This window comes from Mus caroli, unplaced genomic scaffold, assembly GCF_978045245.1.
Source record: "Mus caroli unplaced genomic scaffold, Mus_caroli_1 scaffold_18, whole genome shotgun sequence".
Taxonomy (NCBI): domain Eukaryota; kingdom Metazoa; phylum Chordata; class Mammalia; order Rodentia; family Muridae; genus Mus; species Mus caroli.
This window is the reverse complement of record NW_028227273.1, coordinates 46,382,200-46,399,972: the sequence shown is the minus strand read 5'-3', so window position 1 is coordinate 46,399,972 and position 17,773 is coordinate 46,382,200. Positions and strand designations below refer to the sequence as shown.

At 48.4% G+C, this 17,773-nt stretch overlaps 1 protein-coding gene across 2 annotated transcripts; it reads left to right on the top strand.

Annotated features, from left to right (window-relative positions):
• The first annotated feature begins 6,529 nt into the window (after positions 1-6,529).
• On the top strand, positions 6,530-13,888 carry Treml1 (triggering receptor expressed on myeloid cells like 1). 2 transcript variants are annotated; one of them, XM_021149752.2, is made up of 6 exons: positions 6,530-6,575; positions 6,727-7,059; positions 11,655-11,793; positions 12,304-12,389; positions 12,806-12,858; positions 13,422-13,888. In XM_021149752.2, exons 1-6 carry the CDS (start codon positions 6,530-6,532, stop codon positions 13,716-13,718), a joined length of 954 nt encoding a protein of 317 aa, XP_021005411.1. In that variant the 3' UTR covers positions 13,719-13,888. The 2 variants fall into 2 exon arrangements, with proteins under 2 accessions (XP_021005411.1, XP_021005410.1); XM_021149751.2 differs by having other exon boundaries at positions 11,655-11,808.
• Positions 13,889-17,773: the final 3,885 nt, after the last annotated feature.

The following is a 17,773-nucleotide window of genomic DNA, read 5'->3' as shown; positions in this document are numbered from 1 at the left end:
TCTCTGATCAAGGCCTACGAGTTTACTAAGAGACTGTGCTTAAAAGGGGGGAGGCCCATCCCCCCGCCAATCCATTCTTGGTGCCTGGAGCCAGCCTGTAGGTGACATGCAGGATAGGATGTGTGTGTCTTGGGAATGTCTCAAGGGTCTCTCAGCAGGTAGCAAAGTCTCAGAGAAGAGCAGCAGTAGTTGACATAACAATATAGCCATCTAAGTCTACACCCCAGGTGATCTCATAGGCTACACCCCAGGTGATCTCATATTCAGTGGCAGCAAAGTCTGAATCAGCCTGCTTCAAGGATGGGGAGGCTACAATTAATATCTGGGAAGGAAAGCTTATTGGCTAAGCCCTCGGGGCCTCTAGGTATCTCATTAGCAGGGAGACCTCCAAACATGTTGGCTACGTGACCAACATGGAGAGTTTAGACACATGCTCCGGGCCAGGAATCTAGAAGGGAGCAGGGGGGGTACCTGAGAGCCTGGGTCCCAGACCTGCTTTACCTTACCAAGTTTCCTGGCACAGTCCACTGTCCCACAGTTCTGTGCCTCATAAAGGTCTTCTTTCTCAGGGCTGGGACTAAACTCATGGTTTTGTGCATGCTACGCAAGAGCTTACTACTAAGATAATTCCCAGAGTCAGATTATATGCCTGGATGAGGAAAAGGAGGGAAAGGTAATAAATTATCTTAGCTTCATTTCTGTTGCTGTAATAAAATAGCCTGTGATAAAATAGTGACAAAAAACCAATTTAGGTGAGACAATGTTTATTTTAACTCATAATTCTAGATTACAGCTCATCTCCGAAGGGAAGTCAAGGCAGCAGGAACCTAAAACACATCCACAGTCAAGAGCAGAAAAAGAACAGATGCAGACCTGCCTGCTTATGCTCAGCTCCTCTCTGTACTGTTACCACTTATAGGCCAGGAGCCCCTGCCTAGGGAATGGTGCTACCCACAGTGGGCTAGGTCTTTCCACAGCAATCAGCATGTAATCTAGACAACCCCCTTAGACATGCCCACAGGTCAATTTCATCTACTCACCCTTCTTTGAGACTTTCTTTGATGATTCTGGATTGTGTTGTGATGACAATTAAAAGTAACCATTTCGGGTGCCATGCCTTCCGTCTCATGGGCTCCAGTCTTTCTATCCTCACTTCCCTTCCTTCCCTACATTTGATCACCAAGTCCTTGTGTGGGATAGCTGGTCATCTTCCTATTCCTCCCCTGGTAGGACTGTCTTCATTGGTTACCCTTGGGTTACAGTTGCCCCCTCCCAGCTCCTGGCTTCGTCCTCTTGTCCCTACTTCTGCTACTCGGGGACATGCAAGCCACTGACTCATCTTTCACCTCCCAGAGCTGTGCTTCCATCTGCAACTTCCCCTCTGGAGAAATGGCAAAGACTAAGTCACAGTATCTGAGCTGGGAACAGATATGTCACAGCCCTAGAAGTACTGAGAGGAAAATGGAGGCTCAGGGAATGAGGGGGGCTTAGTCCTCATCTCTAGTAGAGCCTGAAGATCAAGTTTTCCTTCACATTCATGGCACCTCTCTCTCCAGCTCTATCCTGCTAGTGTGTTTGTGGCTAAGAGCATTTCGACATGTTGTTTTGAGCATTATCTGAGCCCCAGAGATACAGCATAGACTCTGCCCTTGGAGCTCTTGCTCTAGGGAGAGGAGCTGGTGCGTAGTAATAAACACAATAATGTGGGTTATATCCAAAGGCAAAATGTGTTGAGGGAAACTTAAAAATAAATCCGGGTGCAAAGGATACGGGATGTGCCACTTTGAGCAGGACAAAGGGGACATGCAAAGGATGTTAGCAAATACATGAGGGAATTGTGAAGAGAAAGAATTTGAGGCAAAGGGGACAGTCAGGCCTGTGTGAGTCTCTTTAACCCTGTTCCTTTCATCTCTGATGCTGTGATATAGCACCTTGACCAAAAGCAACAGAGGGAGGAAAGGGCTTGTTTCGCTTATAATTCCAAGTTACAGTCCATCAATTTGGGGAAGTTGAGGCAAACTCAAGCAACTACACACATCACATCTTCAGTTGAACGTAGAGAGAAGCGAATGCATCTATTTTGCCTGCTTCATGTGCCCATGTTTACTGAGCTTTCTTCCCTTGTGCAGTTCCAGGCCCACTCCAGAAAACAATAGAGTCCAAACTCAGGCTGGGTCTTCCCACCTCTGCTCACTGTAAAGACAATCCCCCACAACACCAAAGTCATCTAGACAACCTCTCTTTGGGACAGTCTTGCCAGAGGATTCCAGATCGGGTTAAGTTGACTGTCAAAATCAACCAACACACATGCACCAACATCCTGGGCGAGAGTTAGAGGGATCAGGGTAGAAACTCCCTGGTGAACCAGAGTGTGGAGGGATCAAGCTGGCCACAGACCCAAGCTTTCTATTAGGCCTCAGAAGTAGACACCCAGGAATCCCTGTGGCCATGGTGACATGTGTGTGCTTTACCATCTAACATGAGCTTGGAATTATGGGAAAAGTCCTTCATGGTATGCATGCTCCAGCCTCACTCCCACATTGCCCTTCTGGGTTCCATCCCTGCCTTGTCACACCTACTCGGGCTTCTCTGCTAACCCTGGACTGTAGCTCTGGGTCAGCCTGTACATTTTGGGCTTCTCTGACTCGTTGTGGCCTAAGGCAGTTGACTCATCCTCCCAGATCCAGCCCAGTCTACTCAGCCCTTTTGGCTGCCTGCACTTTGAGCACAGGGCTATAAAGTGGGCCCGAGAGGCTCTCTGAGATTTGCCTGGCACTGGAGCAGGGTGGCTGCCCTCCTCTTCAAGCTTGCTTTTCACTCTTTACCTACCCTATCATGTCTGAGATGCCCGCCTCTGGGTTAGCGTGACCATTGGTATGCCCTCCCTTGAGCTAAGAATCACCATGAACTGGAAGGTAGATACATTCACGGGCTTCAGTTTCATCTCCGCCTCTTGACAACTTGTAGTAATCAGGTTCTTCAACCCAAAACAGTTGGTTGATTGTAAAACTAAATTGGGCAAACAAGCAATGAGCCAACCAACTCTCCCCTTGACTATTTCACTGGGGCTTAAAAATTATTTTTAGCGGGGGCTGGAGAGATGGTGTCTTAGTTGCTGTTGTCCTATTGCTGTGAAGAGACATCATGACCAAGGCGACTTACCAAAGGAAGCATCTAATTGGGGCTTACTACAGTTTCAGAGGCTTAGTCCTTCCTTGATCACCATGGTGGGAGCAGTAACTGAGAACTTAGCATGTGGTTTATAAGCAAGTGGGGTGGGGGGCAGAGAGACAGAGAGAGACAGACAGACTAGGCCTGGCATGGACTTCTGAAATCTCAGAGCCCACCCCCAGTGACACACTTTCTCCAACAAGGCCACAGTTCCTTGTCCCTCTGAGAATGGCCCACATAGGCTCATATATTTGAATGCTTAGTCACCAGGGAGTGAACTGTTTGGGGAGGGGGTAGAAGGTGTGGCCTTGTCAGAGGAGTGGTGTTACCTCCTCCTCCTCCTCTTCCTCTTCCTCTTCCTCTTCCTCTTCTTTTTTTTTTTTTTTTTTGGTTTTTCGAGACAGGGTTTCTCTGTGTAGCCCTGGCTGTCCTGGAACTCACTCTGTAGACCAGGCTGGCCTCGAACTCAGAAATCCGCCTGCCTCTGCCTCCTGAGCGCTGGGATTAAAGGCGTGTGCCACCACCACCCGGCTCCCTCTTCCTCTTCCTCTTCCTCTTCCTCTTCCTCTTCCTCTTCCTCTTCCTCTTCTCCTTCTCCTCCTCTTCGTCTTCGTCGTCTTCTTCCTCTTCTTCTTCTTCTTCTTCTTCCTCTTCTTCTTCTTCTTCTTCTTCTTCTTCTTCTTCTTCTTCTTCTTCTTCTTCTTCTTCTTCTTCTTCTCCTCCTCCTCCCCTCCTCCTCCCCCTCCCTCCTCCTCCTCCTCTTCTTCTCATCCTCATCTTCCTCATCCTCCTCCTCTTCTTTCTTTCTTTCTTTCTTTCTTTCTTTCTTTCTTTCTTTCTTTCTTTCTTCTTCTTCTTCTTCTTCCTCTTCTTCTTCTTCTTCTTCTTCTCCTTCTTCTCCTTCTTCTCCTTCTTCTCCCTCTTCTCCCTCTTCTCCTTCTTCTCCTTCTTCTCCTTCTTCTCCTTCTTCTCCTTCTTCTCCTTCTTCTTCTTCTTCTTCTTCTTCTTCTTCTTCTCCTTCTCCTTCTCCTTCTCCTTCTCCTTCTCCTTCTCCTTCTCCTTCTCCTTCTCCTTCTCCTTCTCCTTCTCCTTCTTCTCTCTCTCTCTCTCTCTCTCTCTCTCTCTCTCTCTCTCTCTCTCTCTCTCTCTCTCTCTCTCTCTCTCTCCTGCCTGCTGATGGGGATCTAAAGCTTTCAGTTCCAGCTCCAGTGTCACACTGTCTGTCTCCTGCCATGGTGGTCATGGACTAACACTCTAAACTGTAAGCCAGCCCCCAGTGAAATGCTTCCCTTTGGGACAGTTGCCTTGGTCCCGGTGTCTCTTCACAGCGAAAGAACAGTGTCTAAGCCAATATCCTCTGCAATCCACCAACTGGGAGCCAGACATTCACACCAGAAAAGGCTCAGTGGTTACGAGCACTTGGTGTTCTTATAGAGGACCTGAGTTTAGTTCTCAGTACCCAGATTAGGCTGCTTACAATTGCCTGTAACTCCAGCTCCAGGAGATCTGGAGTCCTCTTCTGACCTCAGGCACACCTCCACCTCCCCAATGCATAACACACACACATACACACACACATTCACAAACAAACACACACACACATTCACAAACACACACACACATTCACAAACAAACACTCAGGTGGTGCTGGGGGCAAAGGGATATGGAATCTGAAGGAGTCACAGCAGACAGGCCCTGCTTCTACTCACCCTTTGCTTCCAGACTGCCTCCATGCTGTGGCCAGATACCCCATGCTTCTATTGCCATGCCTGTCATAACAGGCCAGCATCCCCTAAGATGGTGAACCCCAATAAACTTTCCCTCCCTCAGAATTATTTTGTCAGTAATACACTGGCTCCTTGACACTTCTTCCTCTTTAGAAAGTGGCAGAGACAGACCCAGACAGACACCATTATTCTGCAGTATAAATGTTCTTAGGGAGGAAAGTAAAGGATACAAGTCTCTCTGGGTGTTTCTCAGTCTCTAGCTCCTGCGGGACATCCAACGCCCGCCCATACCAAAGCACAAGGGCTTTGCACGCACTGTCAGGACCATGTAGGACGGTAGAAATATTCATGGACAACACAGTATTTGTGGCACCAAAGTAGTCTGCTTGCAGAAAAATAATGACACTTGAAAAGTAAGAAAGAGAACTTCTAAATTAAAATTGTCAAGGAAAATTGGGTAAAAGAGAGAAGGCACAATAGTTAATAGCATTTGCTGCCCTCGCAGAGGACCCAGGCTCAGGTCTCGGCACCCACGTGGCAGTTTACAACTATCTGCAACTCCAGTTCCCAGGAATATGACACCTTCTCCTGATGTCATAAAGGCAAAACAATTACACATGTGAAATAAAAGTAAATAAATCTCTTTTTAAAAATGAGAGAGTGGAAAAGGGGCTGGAGCTATATCCCCCATTGGTACAGGGCTCGCTCACATGCACACAGCCCAGGGTTCCATCTCCAGCAGCACACAACCCCAGGTGGAGATGTAAGTCTGAAATTCCCACACTCGGGAGGTAGAGTCAGCGGACCAGAAGTTCAAGGTCACCCTTGGCTACCTAACAACTTTGAGGCTAGCCTGGGCTCCATGAGACCCTATCTCCAAAAGAAAAATGAAGATCCTAGAAGGGAAGGAAGAAGAGTATGCAGATACTAGAAGCTTGATGGATTAAGAGATGAACAATGTGAAAGAAAAGTTATGAACACAGGAAGAACACGTAAGAAAGGGAAGATCCCTGCTGCCAGGTGATGGGTGGGTGCAGAACAGCAAGAGGAAAGAGTATGGTCTGTAGCCTCTGAAGAAAAAATCATCCTTCCTGGAACTGAGGGGGTGGGTTTGAAAGACACAGGCAAAGACAGGTCCAGGGGTTTCTAGGGAAGAGGTTGTGGTGAGGGAGTGAGGGGTCCCCTGGGAGCTGGGGTGGTATGTGTATAAGTAGAGCCAGGACGGGAGAATTACCCATAAAGACTTGAGAATCAGATGGCCCTGGGCCACATGGACAGCTCTTAATTTTCTCCCTCCTGGCTCTTTCTTTGGATCTGTGTAGAAGACTGAAGATTAACTCTCCTTATTCTCCTGCCCTCTGGTTGCTGGGTCCTCTCTCCATTCTCTTTGGTGGGTTATCAGACCCGCTTCTTCCAACCTCTCCCTCACTTGCCTACCCGTCTCTCAGGGCCTTCTGAACCTTGAGCCAAGAAATCTATGGAAAAGTTCCCTGTAACATTTCCCAGTGTAACTGTCGGCCTCTCTGGATAGCTGGAGCGCCCACGTGACTGTATGAGACAGATGTTTCCTGCCCCCAGGGGCCTGCAGTTTTAGAGAGGAGGCCACCCTCAGAACCTACTACTGCCCAGCCATGGACTGCTACCTGCTACTGCTGCTGCTGCTCCTGGGACTAGCAGGTAAGGTGCAGATGTAGCCATGCCTCCTTCACCAGTATCACAGATGCCATAGCTACCCCCTCTGGATCCCCAAGTCCCTATGTGGGGGAGTGGGCTAGGAACCATGCTTGCTTCTATCCAACCCTCACTCCCACATCTTTTCCTTCCGCAGACCAAGGCTCAGCTGACAGTCATCCCGAGGTGTTACAGGCACCGGTGGGGTCATCCATTCTAGTGCAGTGCCACTACCGGCTCCAGGATGTGAGGGCTCTCAAGTTGTGGTGCCAGTTCTTGCAGGAAGACTGCCACCCACTAGTGACCTCAGCGGTGGACCGAAGAGCTCCGGGAAATGGGCGCATATTCCTCACTGACCTGGGTGGGGGGCTCCTGCAGGTGGAAATGGTGACCCTGCAGGAGGAGGACACAGGGGAGTATGGTTGTGTGGTGGAGGGAGCTGCAGGACCCCAGACCCTGCACAGGGTCTCCCTGTTAGTGCTTCCACCAGGTGAGTTACCCTAAGCTGCCCCCACTGTAGGCAGAAGGATGATCTGTGATGGGGGCTCTTTGGAGCTTTGGGGTGTGGGGCCCACTAGGAAGGCGTTGGGGTGAGATATCATTTTGACAGCTCGTCTGTGCTGAGTGGCAACGGAACTGTTTGGGAGGCTGAAGATAAGTAGCTAAGCAGCCCTCTCTCTCTCTCTCTCTCTCTCTCTCTCTCTCTCTCTCTCTCTCTCTCTCTCTCTCTCTCTCCCTGACAGTAGCTTTCTGTCACAGCATATCCAAGGCACCATGTCTTCCTCCAACTCTCCCATTCTATCTTTGTTTTACTTTACAGGAACTTCAAGCATATTAACAGAAATTAATTTTTGTGCCTTCCAGAGTGTGTGTGTGTGTCCGTCCATGTAACACCCATACAGTCACAGATGTCCTGTTCTATCATGGTCTACCTAATCACCTTGAGAGAGTGTCTCTCACTAAACCTGAAGCTCCCTACTTTGGGTAGACTGGCTGGCCATATAGGGGTTTGCCTATCTGTAGCTTCCAGCACTGGGGTTCCAGATGCAGCATTTTTATGTGAGTATGAGGGATCTGAACTCAGGACCTCACCCTTGCCCACTGAGCCATTTCTCCAGCCCTGCCTTCCTTTCATGATTTAAAGTTTATCTTAACATAGTTTAGTAAGGGCCTGACTGTAGGGTTAAGGGGTCCCGAGTCCACTCAACCACAGGGCTCGGGTACTTGGGGAGGTGGGATACGGGAGTTTTGACTGCACTTACCCCACACAGGTGCCCGGTGAGTGTCAGGCTATGGAGAAGCTGTGGGACACTGCTCCAAGGGTAGGGGAGCTCAGCCTGAGGTTCTGGGAACAGCCAGAACTGGCTCTGGGGTCCTTGAACCTGCAAGGAGGCCAGGGTTGTCTGGTGCTCAGGCTCTTGGGCACCCAGGTGCCGCTGGGAGCCACAGAAGAGTTGAGAATGGAATGGGACCCACAGGCTGGATCTAGCCCAGGGCCAAAGGGGAAAGAGGGTCCTCCAGCTGGATCCCACGGGGATAGAGTCCTTGGTTTGTAGGCACCTAGCTTGGCTTGGTGGAAGCTGTAGCTGGGAGCGCTGAGAGACCTTCTGTGGGAGATTAGATGGCCTGTTCCATTGCTCCCCACTGTGGATCCCTACAAAAAGAGGCAGTCCATGGTTTTAAGACATTTATTGTCATGGTGGAAAGTGGATAAATAAAACCATACCCCACTTTCTCAGGGGTGGGCATGAGGTTAAATACCTTTTACAGGGAGGAGTGTCTGGAAAGGAGAGTTTATTGGCTAAGCCTCCAGGCCTTTAGGTACCTCATTAAAATGGAGATGTGTCTTGAGGCTACATGACCACAGGTCACGTCCTCTACCTGTGGAGGAGGCTTGGGACATTGCCCTTATGTGAGTAATGGCCACAAATCTATGGAGGGATGCAGCCTCGTGTCAGGAGCCTAGTGTCTGGGAACCAGGAAAAATGCCTGCTGTTCCTCAGGGTCACCGGGGTTTCCAACCTTAGCTCAACCAGGTACCAGGCTGCCTTTCATGGCCCTACATCTGACCTACAGGTGGGATCCACTAGTTCCTGCTTTGGCCTTCAACTCATGCAGGATTTGTTTGTCTGTTTTAGAAGTTTCACTTTGTAACCCAAACTGGTCTAGAACCCATTTATATAGTCCAGGCTGGCCTTGAACTCATGATCATCCTGATCTCGTGAACTCGTCTTCCTGAATGTAAGAATTATAGGTGTGCAATGCTGTGCTTGATTCCATTCAGGTTTTAAAATTGGAGGTTTATTTTTACATTTTAAATAAAAAATTAAGATTATTTAAATCTAATATTTATACATTAATATTAAATACATTAATGTGTAAACTCATTAGGCAACCTTAATATAGAAAGCATATTGCTTTTGCAATATCCTCATAGCTCACATCTTTTTAGGTGTTTATTAAAATAAAAATGCAATTTAAAAATAGATGTCTATTTTTAGGGGTCTGGAGAGATGGTGCAGTGGCTAACGGAGCTGGCTGTTTCCCAGAGGACCTAGATTTGATTCCCAGAACCCACCCAGCAGCTCAGAGTCTTCTGAAGCTCCAGTTTCAGGGGACTCAATATCCTCTTCTGGCCCCCTTGGGCACCAGGCACACACATTGTGTGCACACACATGCAGGCAAAACATGCAGACACATAACATAAAATAATAAAAATGAACTAAAACAAAATCTGCTCTGGAGGGAGAAGGCTGGAGGTGACGGATGCCTTTTAGATAATGGCACCTTTCATCTTTTGTGAGCTGTAACTTAGGTCTAATCCCTTACTGTAAAGTCATTCTCGTTATTTTATTTTATTTTTTGTTTTTCCTGGATAAGTAAGAGGGGTGGGTCAGAATGTTGTTGGTTCACGTTTACATTTACTCCATGGTGATTATTTAGAACTTCACCTGTCTCTGTCTGTCTGTCTGTCTGTCTGTCTGTCTGTCTGTCTGTGTGTCTGTGTGTCTGTGTGTGTGTGTGTGTGGGCTCGTGCGCACACACACGTGCCACAGTGCATGTGTAGAGGTAAGAAGACATTGGTGAGAGCTGATTCTCTCCTTCACCTTCCGGGCTCTGGAGTTTAAACTGAGGCTGTCAGGCTTGGCAGGGAGCCCCTGTACTTGCTGGCCCATGGCCATCCTTTCACACAGTAAGCGGATGCTGGCTAACATGAATCCTTCTCAGGATCCCGCATCCTTGACATGCTGAGGGTTTGCCTTGTTTTACTTTTTCCTCTTTCTTGTGCATGTGTGGTCTGCATACATGCTCTTGTAGATGTGTGCATGCATGTATGCATGTGTGGATGTGGAGGAAAAGGTCGGTGTTGGACTTCTTGCTCTCCACTTTATTTTTGGAGACAGGGTCTCTCGGGGAACCTGGAGCTCTGCTGGGCTGGCTGGTCAATAAGTTACAGGGACTCTCCTGTGTCCATCCATACCCGCTCCCAGTACTGGAGTTACAGACGTGTGCTTTATGTCTGGCTTGTACACAGTGCTAGTGATCCAACTTTAGCTCTTCATGCTTTCGTGGCAGGCTCTTTATCCACTGAGCCATTTCCCCAACCCCTTTTTAACTCTTAAAGACATGCTCTATGTAACCCCGACTAATCTGAAACTCACACAGACCTCAATGGCCTCAAACTTGATAAGATCCTCTGCATCCCAAATGCTGGGATCACAGTTATGCTCTACTCTACCTGATGCAACTCCAGGTTCTAACTCCATAAAAGACAGATGGTAACAATACCAGTGTGGCTGGGAGGGGCGATGAGGGAGGAAGGATGATGGAGCAAGTACCTGGAGCTCCTCTCACTGCAGTGGGGCAGGTGCTGCAGAAAAGGAATGCCCAGGCAGGTGGGTAGAGCATGTGGGTGCCCAGGGAGGGAATAGCCTGTCCCTCAGGCAAACATTTAGTCTCAGAGGGTAGCTTAGTTAATTTTCTATTGGTGTGATGAGACATCAGCTTACAGGGTGGGAAAACAGAGTTTTATTGGGGGCTTACAGTTCTAGGCAGAGTCCATGACTATCATGGTGGTAAACAAGGCAGCAGTCAAGAAGGCATGGCACTGGAGCAGTAGCTGAGAGCAGGGTCTGCCTGAGCATCCTGACCCTTAAGCTCAAGGCAGAGAGAGGGAGGGGGGAGAGGGGGAGGGGGAGGAGCAGAGGGGGAGAAGGAGAGGGAGAGAGAGGAACATGGACCTTTGAAGCCTCAAAACCTACCCTCAGGAACACACCACTGTATCCTGCAACCAACATTAAGACACTGTAGGACTGGCAGAAGCTATCCCATTGGAACCCAGGTACTAGCTGGGTTATCAGAAAGATCATTGGGCCTTGCCTCCCATTAATGCTGAGCCAGAATCCTTGTAAATCCTGAGGGCAGCTCAGGATGGGATCCTATCAGCTTGAAGATGAGGTCACAGGGCCGCAGATAGATGGGAGGAGGTCCTCACTGTAGGTCTGTGAGAGCCAAGAGCAAGGTTGACATTGAGGATGACAACAAGAGAATCTATTCTGGGATGAGAAGGAGATACAAGACCATACAGTGATGGTTGGACATAGTGTGGTTAAACTGGAGACATACCTGTGTAGGATGGAGTTGGCAGAGATGAAGAAATGTCGGGAGCCATGGGTGGGAACTGGTGGTAGAAGGGCAATGGCTATGTTTACAACCAGACAGAGATACCAAGAGAGGAAGCTATTTCCTAACTCACAGAGTGAGGAATGGTCTGTTCCCAGTCTGTCTGCCTTTCCAGGGAGGGTGCGGGGAGGGGGTATCTCATTTTCCAGATCTTAACAGGCTGTGAAAAGCCTCTCCACAGCCGGGCGTGGTGGCGCACGCCTTTAATCCCAGCACTTGGGAGGCAGAGGCAGGCGGATTTCTGAGTTCGAGGCCAGCCTGGTCTACAAAGTGAGTTCCAGGACAGCCAGGGCTACACAGAGAAACCCTGTCTCGAAAAACCAAAAAAAAAAAAAAAAAAAAGAAAAAGAAAAGCCTCTCCACAAGGGCTATACACTCACTAAATGTTTCCTTCTGGCTCAGTCCCTGGCCCAAGAGAGAGGGAGGAAGCAGAGGACGAGAAAGAAACCTATAGAATCGGAACCGGAAGTCTGCTCGAGGACCCCTCCTTGGACCCTTCCTCGAGTGCTGGTCCTCACGAGTTCAGACGTCGAGAGAACAGGTGTCAGAAGCAGTGGTATGGGGGGCTAAGGGGAACTGGGCACTAAACATAAACTGGTTTTGACCTGTGGTGTCAGTCAGATGGAGGGCTGGACAGATGGCTCAGCAGTTAGGAACACTTGCTGCTTTTGCTCTGGACAGTTTCATCCCCAGCAGTTAAAAGCAGCCTGTGGCTCCACAGACATACACAAGTAAAACTTTTAAAGTTGTCTCAATTCAAATCACTGCTAGCTCATCCCACTGCTAGTGACCTTCCCGTCAGCAGACAGATCGACATCTATCCATTTCAGTAACGGTCCCTTCACTCTGGTCGATCTCTAACAAAGGTACTATAAAAGTTTGTCTCTCCTCTCTCCCATCTGGGCCCGGCCTCCTTCTTCCATTCCATCTCCTCACAATTATGGGTCCCGAAGAAAGTGGCTGTTTCTCCCACTACCCCGGAGCTCTTGCTTGGCAGCTTCCCTTAAGGCCCAGGGCTAAACCAGCCTATCTATCTCTTTGTGTCTCTCAGTATTCCCCTGATCTGGGGTGCTGTGCTCCTGTTGGCCCTGGTGGTGGTGGCTGTGGTGATATTTGCTGTGATGGCCAGGAAGAAAGGTAGGTAGCCACCCACCTCCTCCATCAGCTCAAGTTTTGAAGACGAGGCCAGGAGTCTAGGGCGTGTTTCTCACTTAAAAACCTTGCTGGAATTCCAGCGGCTGATGGGAAGAACAGGAAGGGGATTGGCTAGGGCAGGCCTGAGGGAGCTGGTTAAGAGTGTGGAGTAGGATCGGAGAGAAAGGATGGAAGGAAGAGTATAGTTCCAGGGGGTCAGGTTAGGGTTGAGGCAGCTGGAGAGGCAGGCAATGGGCAGGGAGGTAGGACAAGCCTGTGGGGTGAGGAGTGGAGGGGTGGAGGGGTAGAGGGTTAGAGACTGGAGTGGAGAAAGTGGTTGTGCACTTGCTAAGGTTTGGAGAAGCTTGGAGCTACTCTGCAAGCGACTAGACTATTGTACTATTGTCCTCTGTTGCCAGGGAACAGGCTTGTTGTCTGTGGCCCGTCCCAGAGCACTGGCGTTTCAGGAATGGTAAGAGACCTTTGCAGATTCCCTTAGCCATCACACTACTGATAGGTGGGCGGGGAAGACCCTCCCCTTCCTGGGGAAATACCTTGGGATACTTTCTAGGGAGTACCTTGGGGCTTAGGATGTCTTCAAAACACCCCACTCCACGTTTTTTTTCTTTTTTAATGAGACAGGGTCTCATACTTAGATGGCCTACAGCTTACTATGTAGACCAGGCTGGCCTCAAAGTCATGGACAACCACCTGCCTCTACCCCATACGTGCTGTGACTAAAGACCACCCCCAGGTTTTGTTGTTTTGTGTTTCAGACAGGATCTCACTAAGTACCGTTAGCCAGCCTGGAACTCACTATGTAGACCAGACAGAACCTGAACTCTTTCGATACAGGGATTAAATGTGCGTGCATTTGTGTATGTATGAGTACATGCCACCATTCCTGGCCAAAGCAATGTCCCCTCCTCCCTTTGGTACATTGGGATTGCTACAGTGGGTCCGTTATGATCTCAGGCTTCCCAAGGGAACTCAGGCAGAGTGACTTTGTGTGACTTGCCTGCATTTTTATTCCAGGACCCTTCCTCAGCAGCCCATCATAGCAGTGACGCGGGACTACCCTCGGACATACCACATGTGAGGCTCGACTCACCGCCTTCCTTTGACTCTATCTACACAGGCTCCTCTCTTGATCCACCATCAAGGGAACCCCCGGCTCCACCCTCACAGCCCCCTCTGCCTCCTAAGGTTCTGATGTCTTCCAAGTCTGTGACATATGCCACAGTTGTCTTCCCAGGAGGGGACAAAGGTAAAATAGCCTCCTGTGAGCCAGTTCAGGACCCACCAAACAGTCAAAGTCCACCCAGTAAATAGTACACTTTAATTTATTACTCTTGGGATCACCCCTGGGGAATTCTCTGCAGCTCGTCCAACTAGCTCTGCGTCTTATGCCCAGAGTATGTCAGCGGCTGGTGACTCAGGGCTCCAATCTAGTATCTTGGTTTGGTGCACTCAGGAAGTGGTGCCCCGGTATGATTGAGGTGTTTGGGGGAAGAATTCTTTTCTGCTGCTTCCTGGTGCTGGGTCTGCCGTCATTACATATTGGCTAAATAAACCTAGAGGATATATAAGCTCTTCCTGCATGTGTGAGTACATGTGTGTGTATGTAAGTGCACATGTGTGTGCGTGCATGTGTGTGTATAAGTGTGTATGCATGTGTGTGCATGTGTATGTAAGTGTGTTCGAGAGGGTAAGTGTGTGTGTGTGTATGTGAACACGTGCAGGTGTGTGTATGAGTGTATACGTGTGTTACGAGAGAGTGTGTGTGTGTGTATGTATGAGTGTGTGTGTGTGTGTGTGTATGCATCCAGAGGTCAATGTCACTCTCCTTACTTTTTGGAACAAGGTCTTTCACTACTCAGGGCTAATTAAGCTGGGCTGGTTGGGCAGAGAAGCCCAAGGACCCTCCTTTTTCCACCTCCTCAGAACTCAGATTGCCAGCATCTCCTGGGGCACGAGAGCTTTCTAGGTGGATGTTTGGGAACTGAACTTAAGTCCTCAGATTTACATAGCAAGGACTTTCTTGACCGACCCTTCTCTCCTGGCCCCAGCATGTGAACTCCTAATGGTATGAGTGGGCAAGACAAAGCCTGCTTCACTTAGTCCATGGCTTATGAACCAGAATGACTCTGATCTGTAGGCTGCTGTGCTGGCGAGGAGGTAGCTTCTTCCCTGGCCAGAGTACTCTAGAACAGTGAGACTGGAAGGACTTGCTCAGAAGTCCTTCCTGCCCCTGTCATGATGCCTGAGAATATAGATCCATTTGCTTGAGTCTAGGAAGCTCTGCTGCTCTGTGCCTTATGAGCAGATGATTAGCCACAGCATCTGATGGGCTGGCAGGTGGGTATGGGGTTGCTGAGGAGTGGGGCAGTTACTGATGAGTTCAAAGAAACTCCGGACAGAAGCAGAGTAGGAGATAAGAGCACAAAGAAACAGGAGGGAAGACAGGAGTGGAAACAGATGCCACATCCCTTCTCAGAAGGGACTTAGCATTTTCAAGCCCTGGGGGGTGAGAGAGCTTCTTACCAGCCTTGCTCTTGGTAGGTAGTTCACAAACACCAACAAACACAGCTAGGGCTGGTGAGATGGCTCAGTGGGTAAGAGCACCCGACTGCTCTTCCGAAGGTCCAGAGTTCAAATCCCAGCAACCACATGGTGGCTCACAACCATCCATAACGAGATCTGGCGCCCTCTTCTGGAGTCTGAAGACAGCTACAGTGTACTTACATATAATAAATAAATAAATCTTTAAAAAAACAAACAAACAAAAAAAAACCACAGCTAATGAGTTGCTGAGCTCTTGTCTGCTAGTCAGTAATTGAAAATATAAAGAGATGAATGAGGAGTTTAGGACACTGGGTGAGAAGGCAAGGAAGCCAGGATGGAGCTGGGTAGACAGGGATGAGGATGGCAAGGCATAGCAAAGAGAGCAATACAAGGAGATATGCAAATGAGACATCTTAATTATGGACAAACACCCCCTCCCTTCCTTGAGGTTCTCATTGTGCTCATTTACAGAGAGTGTGAATGCTGGGTCCAGGAGAGTTTACCATAGGCTAGATCCTATGAATGCCTGTGGAGCCTAGTGGTCAATCTGAGTAGAGTCCCAGCTCTACCACGCTATAGCTGTGCTTCCCAGCTAAACTGTCTCTAAGCTTCCTTATCTTTGGTCCCACCGAGTAGTTTCTACTGGACACAGAGCATGTGTGTACCCCTGTGACCCTGGAAAATGACAAGACAAATCACCACAGCCTGGTATTGTCTGCATTCCAACTGTGAGTTCTTGGAGAACCTACAGGGGAAGGGTTACAACTCTTAGCTCTGTGCTATTTACTATCTGTCTTCATTAGTGTTTTGTTGCTGTGAAGAGACACCATGACCACAGCAATTCTTATAAAGGAAAGTTCTTTAGTCAGAGTTCTCTAGAGTCACAGAACTTATGGAACGTCTCTGTATATTAAGGGAATATATTGGAATGATTTACAGCCTGATGTCCAACTAGCAATGGGCAGCTGTGAATGGGAAGTGTAAGAATCTAGTAGTTTCTCAGTCCCATGAGGCTAGGTGTTCCAGCTATCCTTCTATATAAGCTGGAATCCTGAAGAAGTAGCTTCCAACAGATGTGCTGGCAAGCGTGTACAAGCGGGTGAGAAGAGTCCTCCTTCCGCTGTCCTTATGTGGGCCTGCAGCAGCAGGTGTGGCCCAGATCAAAGGTGTACACCACCATTCCTGGATTTGGAACTTAATCTCTTCCAGGCTGGCCTTGAACTCAGAGATCTGCTTGGGATTAAAGATGTGTACCACCTTGCTTGGGCCTAAGCTTTCCTTACCCACTATGCCTCAAGATCTGAATCAAAAGCCTGTGTCTTTCAGCCTCAAGATCTGGATCACAGGTGTGCCCTCCATTTCTGGATTGTAGTTCATTCTAGATATAGTCAAGTTGACAACTTGGGATAGCCATCACAGAAAGCATTTAACTGCAGCTGGCTTCCATTTCATAAAACCTCAAAACCCACCCCCAGTGATATACTTTTTCCAACATGGCCACACCTAGTTCAACAAGGCCACACCTCCCAATAGTTCCACTCCCAGTGAGCCTATGGGGGCCATTTTTATTCAAACCATATTACCTTCCCTGGTCCCCATAAACTTGTACCCATATCATGCATTTAGTCCAACTTCAAAATTCCCATAGTTTATAACAGTCTCAATCATGTTTAAAAGACCAAAGTCTCTTCAGAGACTTATAACCCCTGTAAAATCAAAATTAAAAAGGCAGATCACATAATTCTAACATACAATGGCACAGAATTTATATTACCATTCCAAAGGAGGAAAGGGAGTGTAACAAGGAAATGTGTAACAAAGTCAGACTGAAAACCAGCTGGGTAACCTACAAACCACATCTGATGTCTGATGTCAAAGTGCTCTTCAGAGCTCCAACTCCATTAAGCTTTGTTAACTGCAACACATTATTTCTCCTGGGCTGGTTCCACTCCTTGTTAGCAGCTTTCCTTGGCAGGTATCCCATGTCTCTGGCATCTCCAACATCTTGGAGGTCTCTGAGGCTCCCGGCTTCACCTTTACAGCTTCATGCAATGGCCTCTTAAGCCTCCATATAGGGACACCCTCTCCCACGAAATACACCTGGCCTCAGTGGCTTTTCTTAGTCGTAGAGGGAGATTCCATAACCCCTATCTCATATCCTTGAATCTAAAGCCAAAACCACATGTCTGCAGCCAAGTTCTGTTGCTGGCTGGGGTTGCAATATAGCCCCTTTGTTCAAATACATTTTCACCAGTGTCTTAGTTAGGGTTTTACTGCTGTGAACAGATACCATGACCAAGGCAACTCTTACCAAAACAACATTTAATTGGAGCTGGCTTACAGGTTCAGAGGTTCAGTCCATTATCATCAAGGCAGTGTCCAGGCAGGTATGGTGCAGGAAGAGCTGAGAGTTCTACATCTTCATCTGAAGGCTGCTAGCAGAATACCGGCTTCCAGGCAGCAAGGATGATGGTTGTAAAGCTCACACCCACAGTGACATACCTACTCTAAGGCCACACCTACTCCAACAGGGCCACATCTTCTAATATTGCCACACCCTGGGCAGAGCATATACAAACCATCACAACCAACTTTCTATTTTCAGTGGTTTCCTTCACTGTTTAAGCTTAACTGTCCTGGAATTCACTCTGTAGACCAGGTAGGCCTTGAACTCAGAGATTTGTTTGAGTCTGCCCCTTAAATGCTGGGTAGGATTAAAGGTATGAGCTAAATGCCTGGCCTTAAACTTTTCTTTAATTTCTTTTTATAGTTTGTAAGTTTCTCTGGGTGAGGTCTTGTCCTGAGGACACCACTCCCCTTGT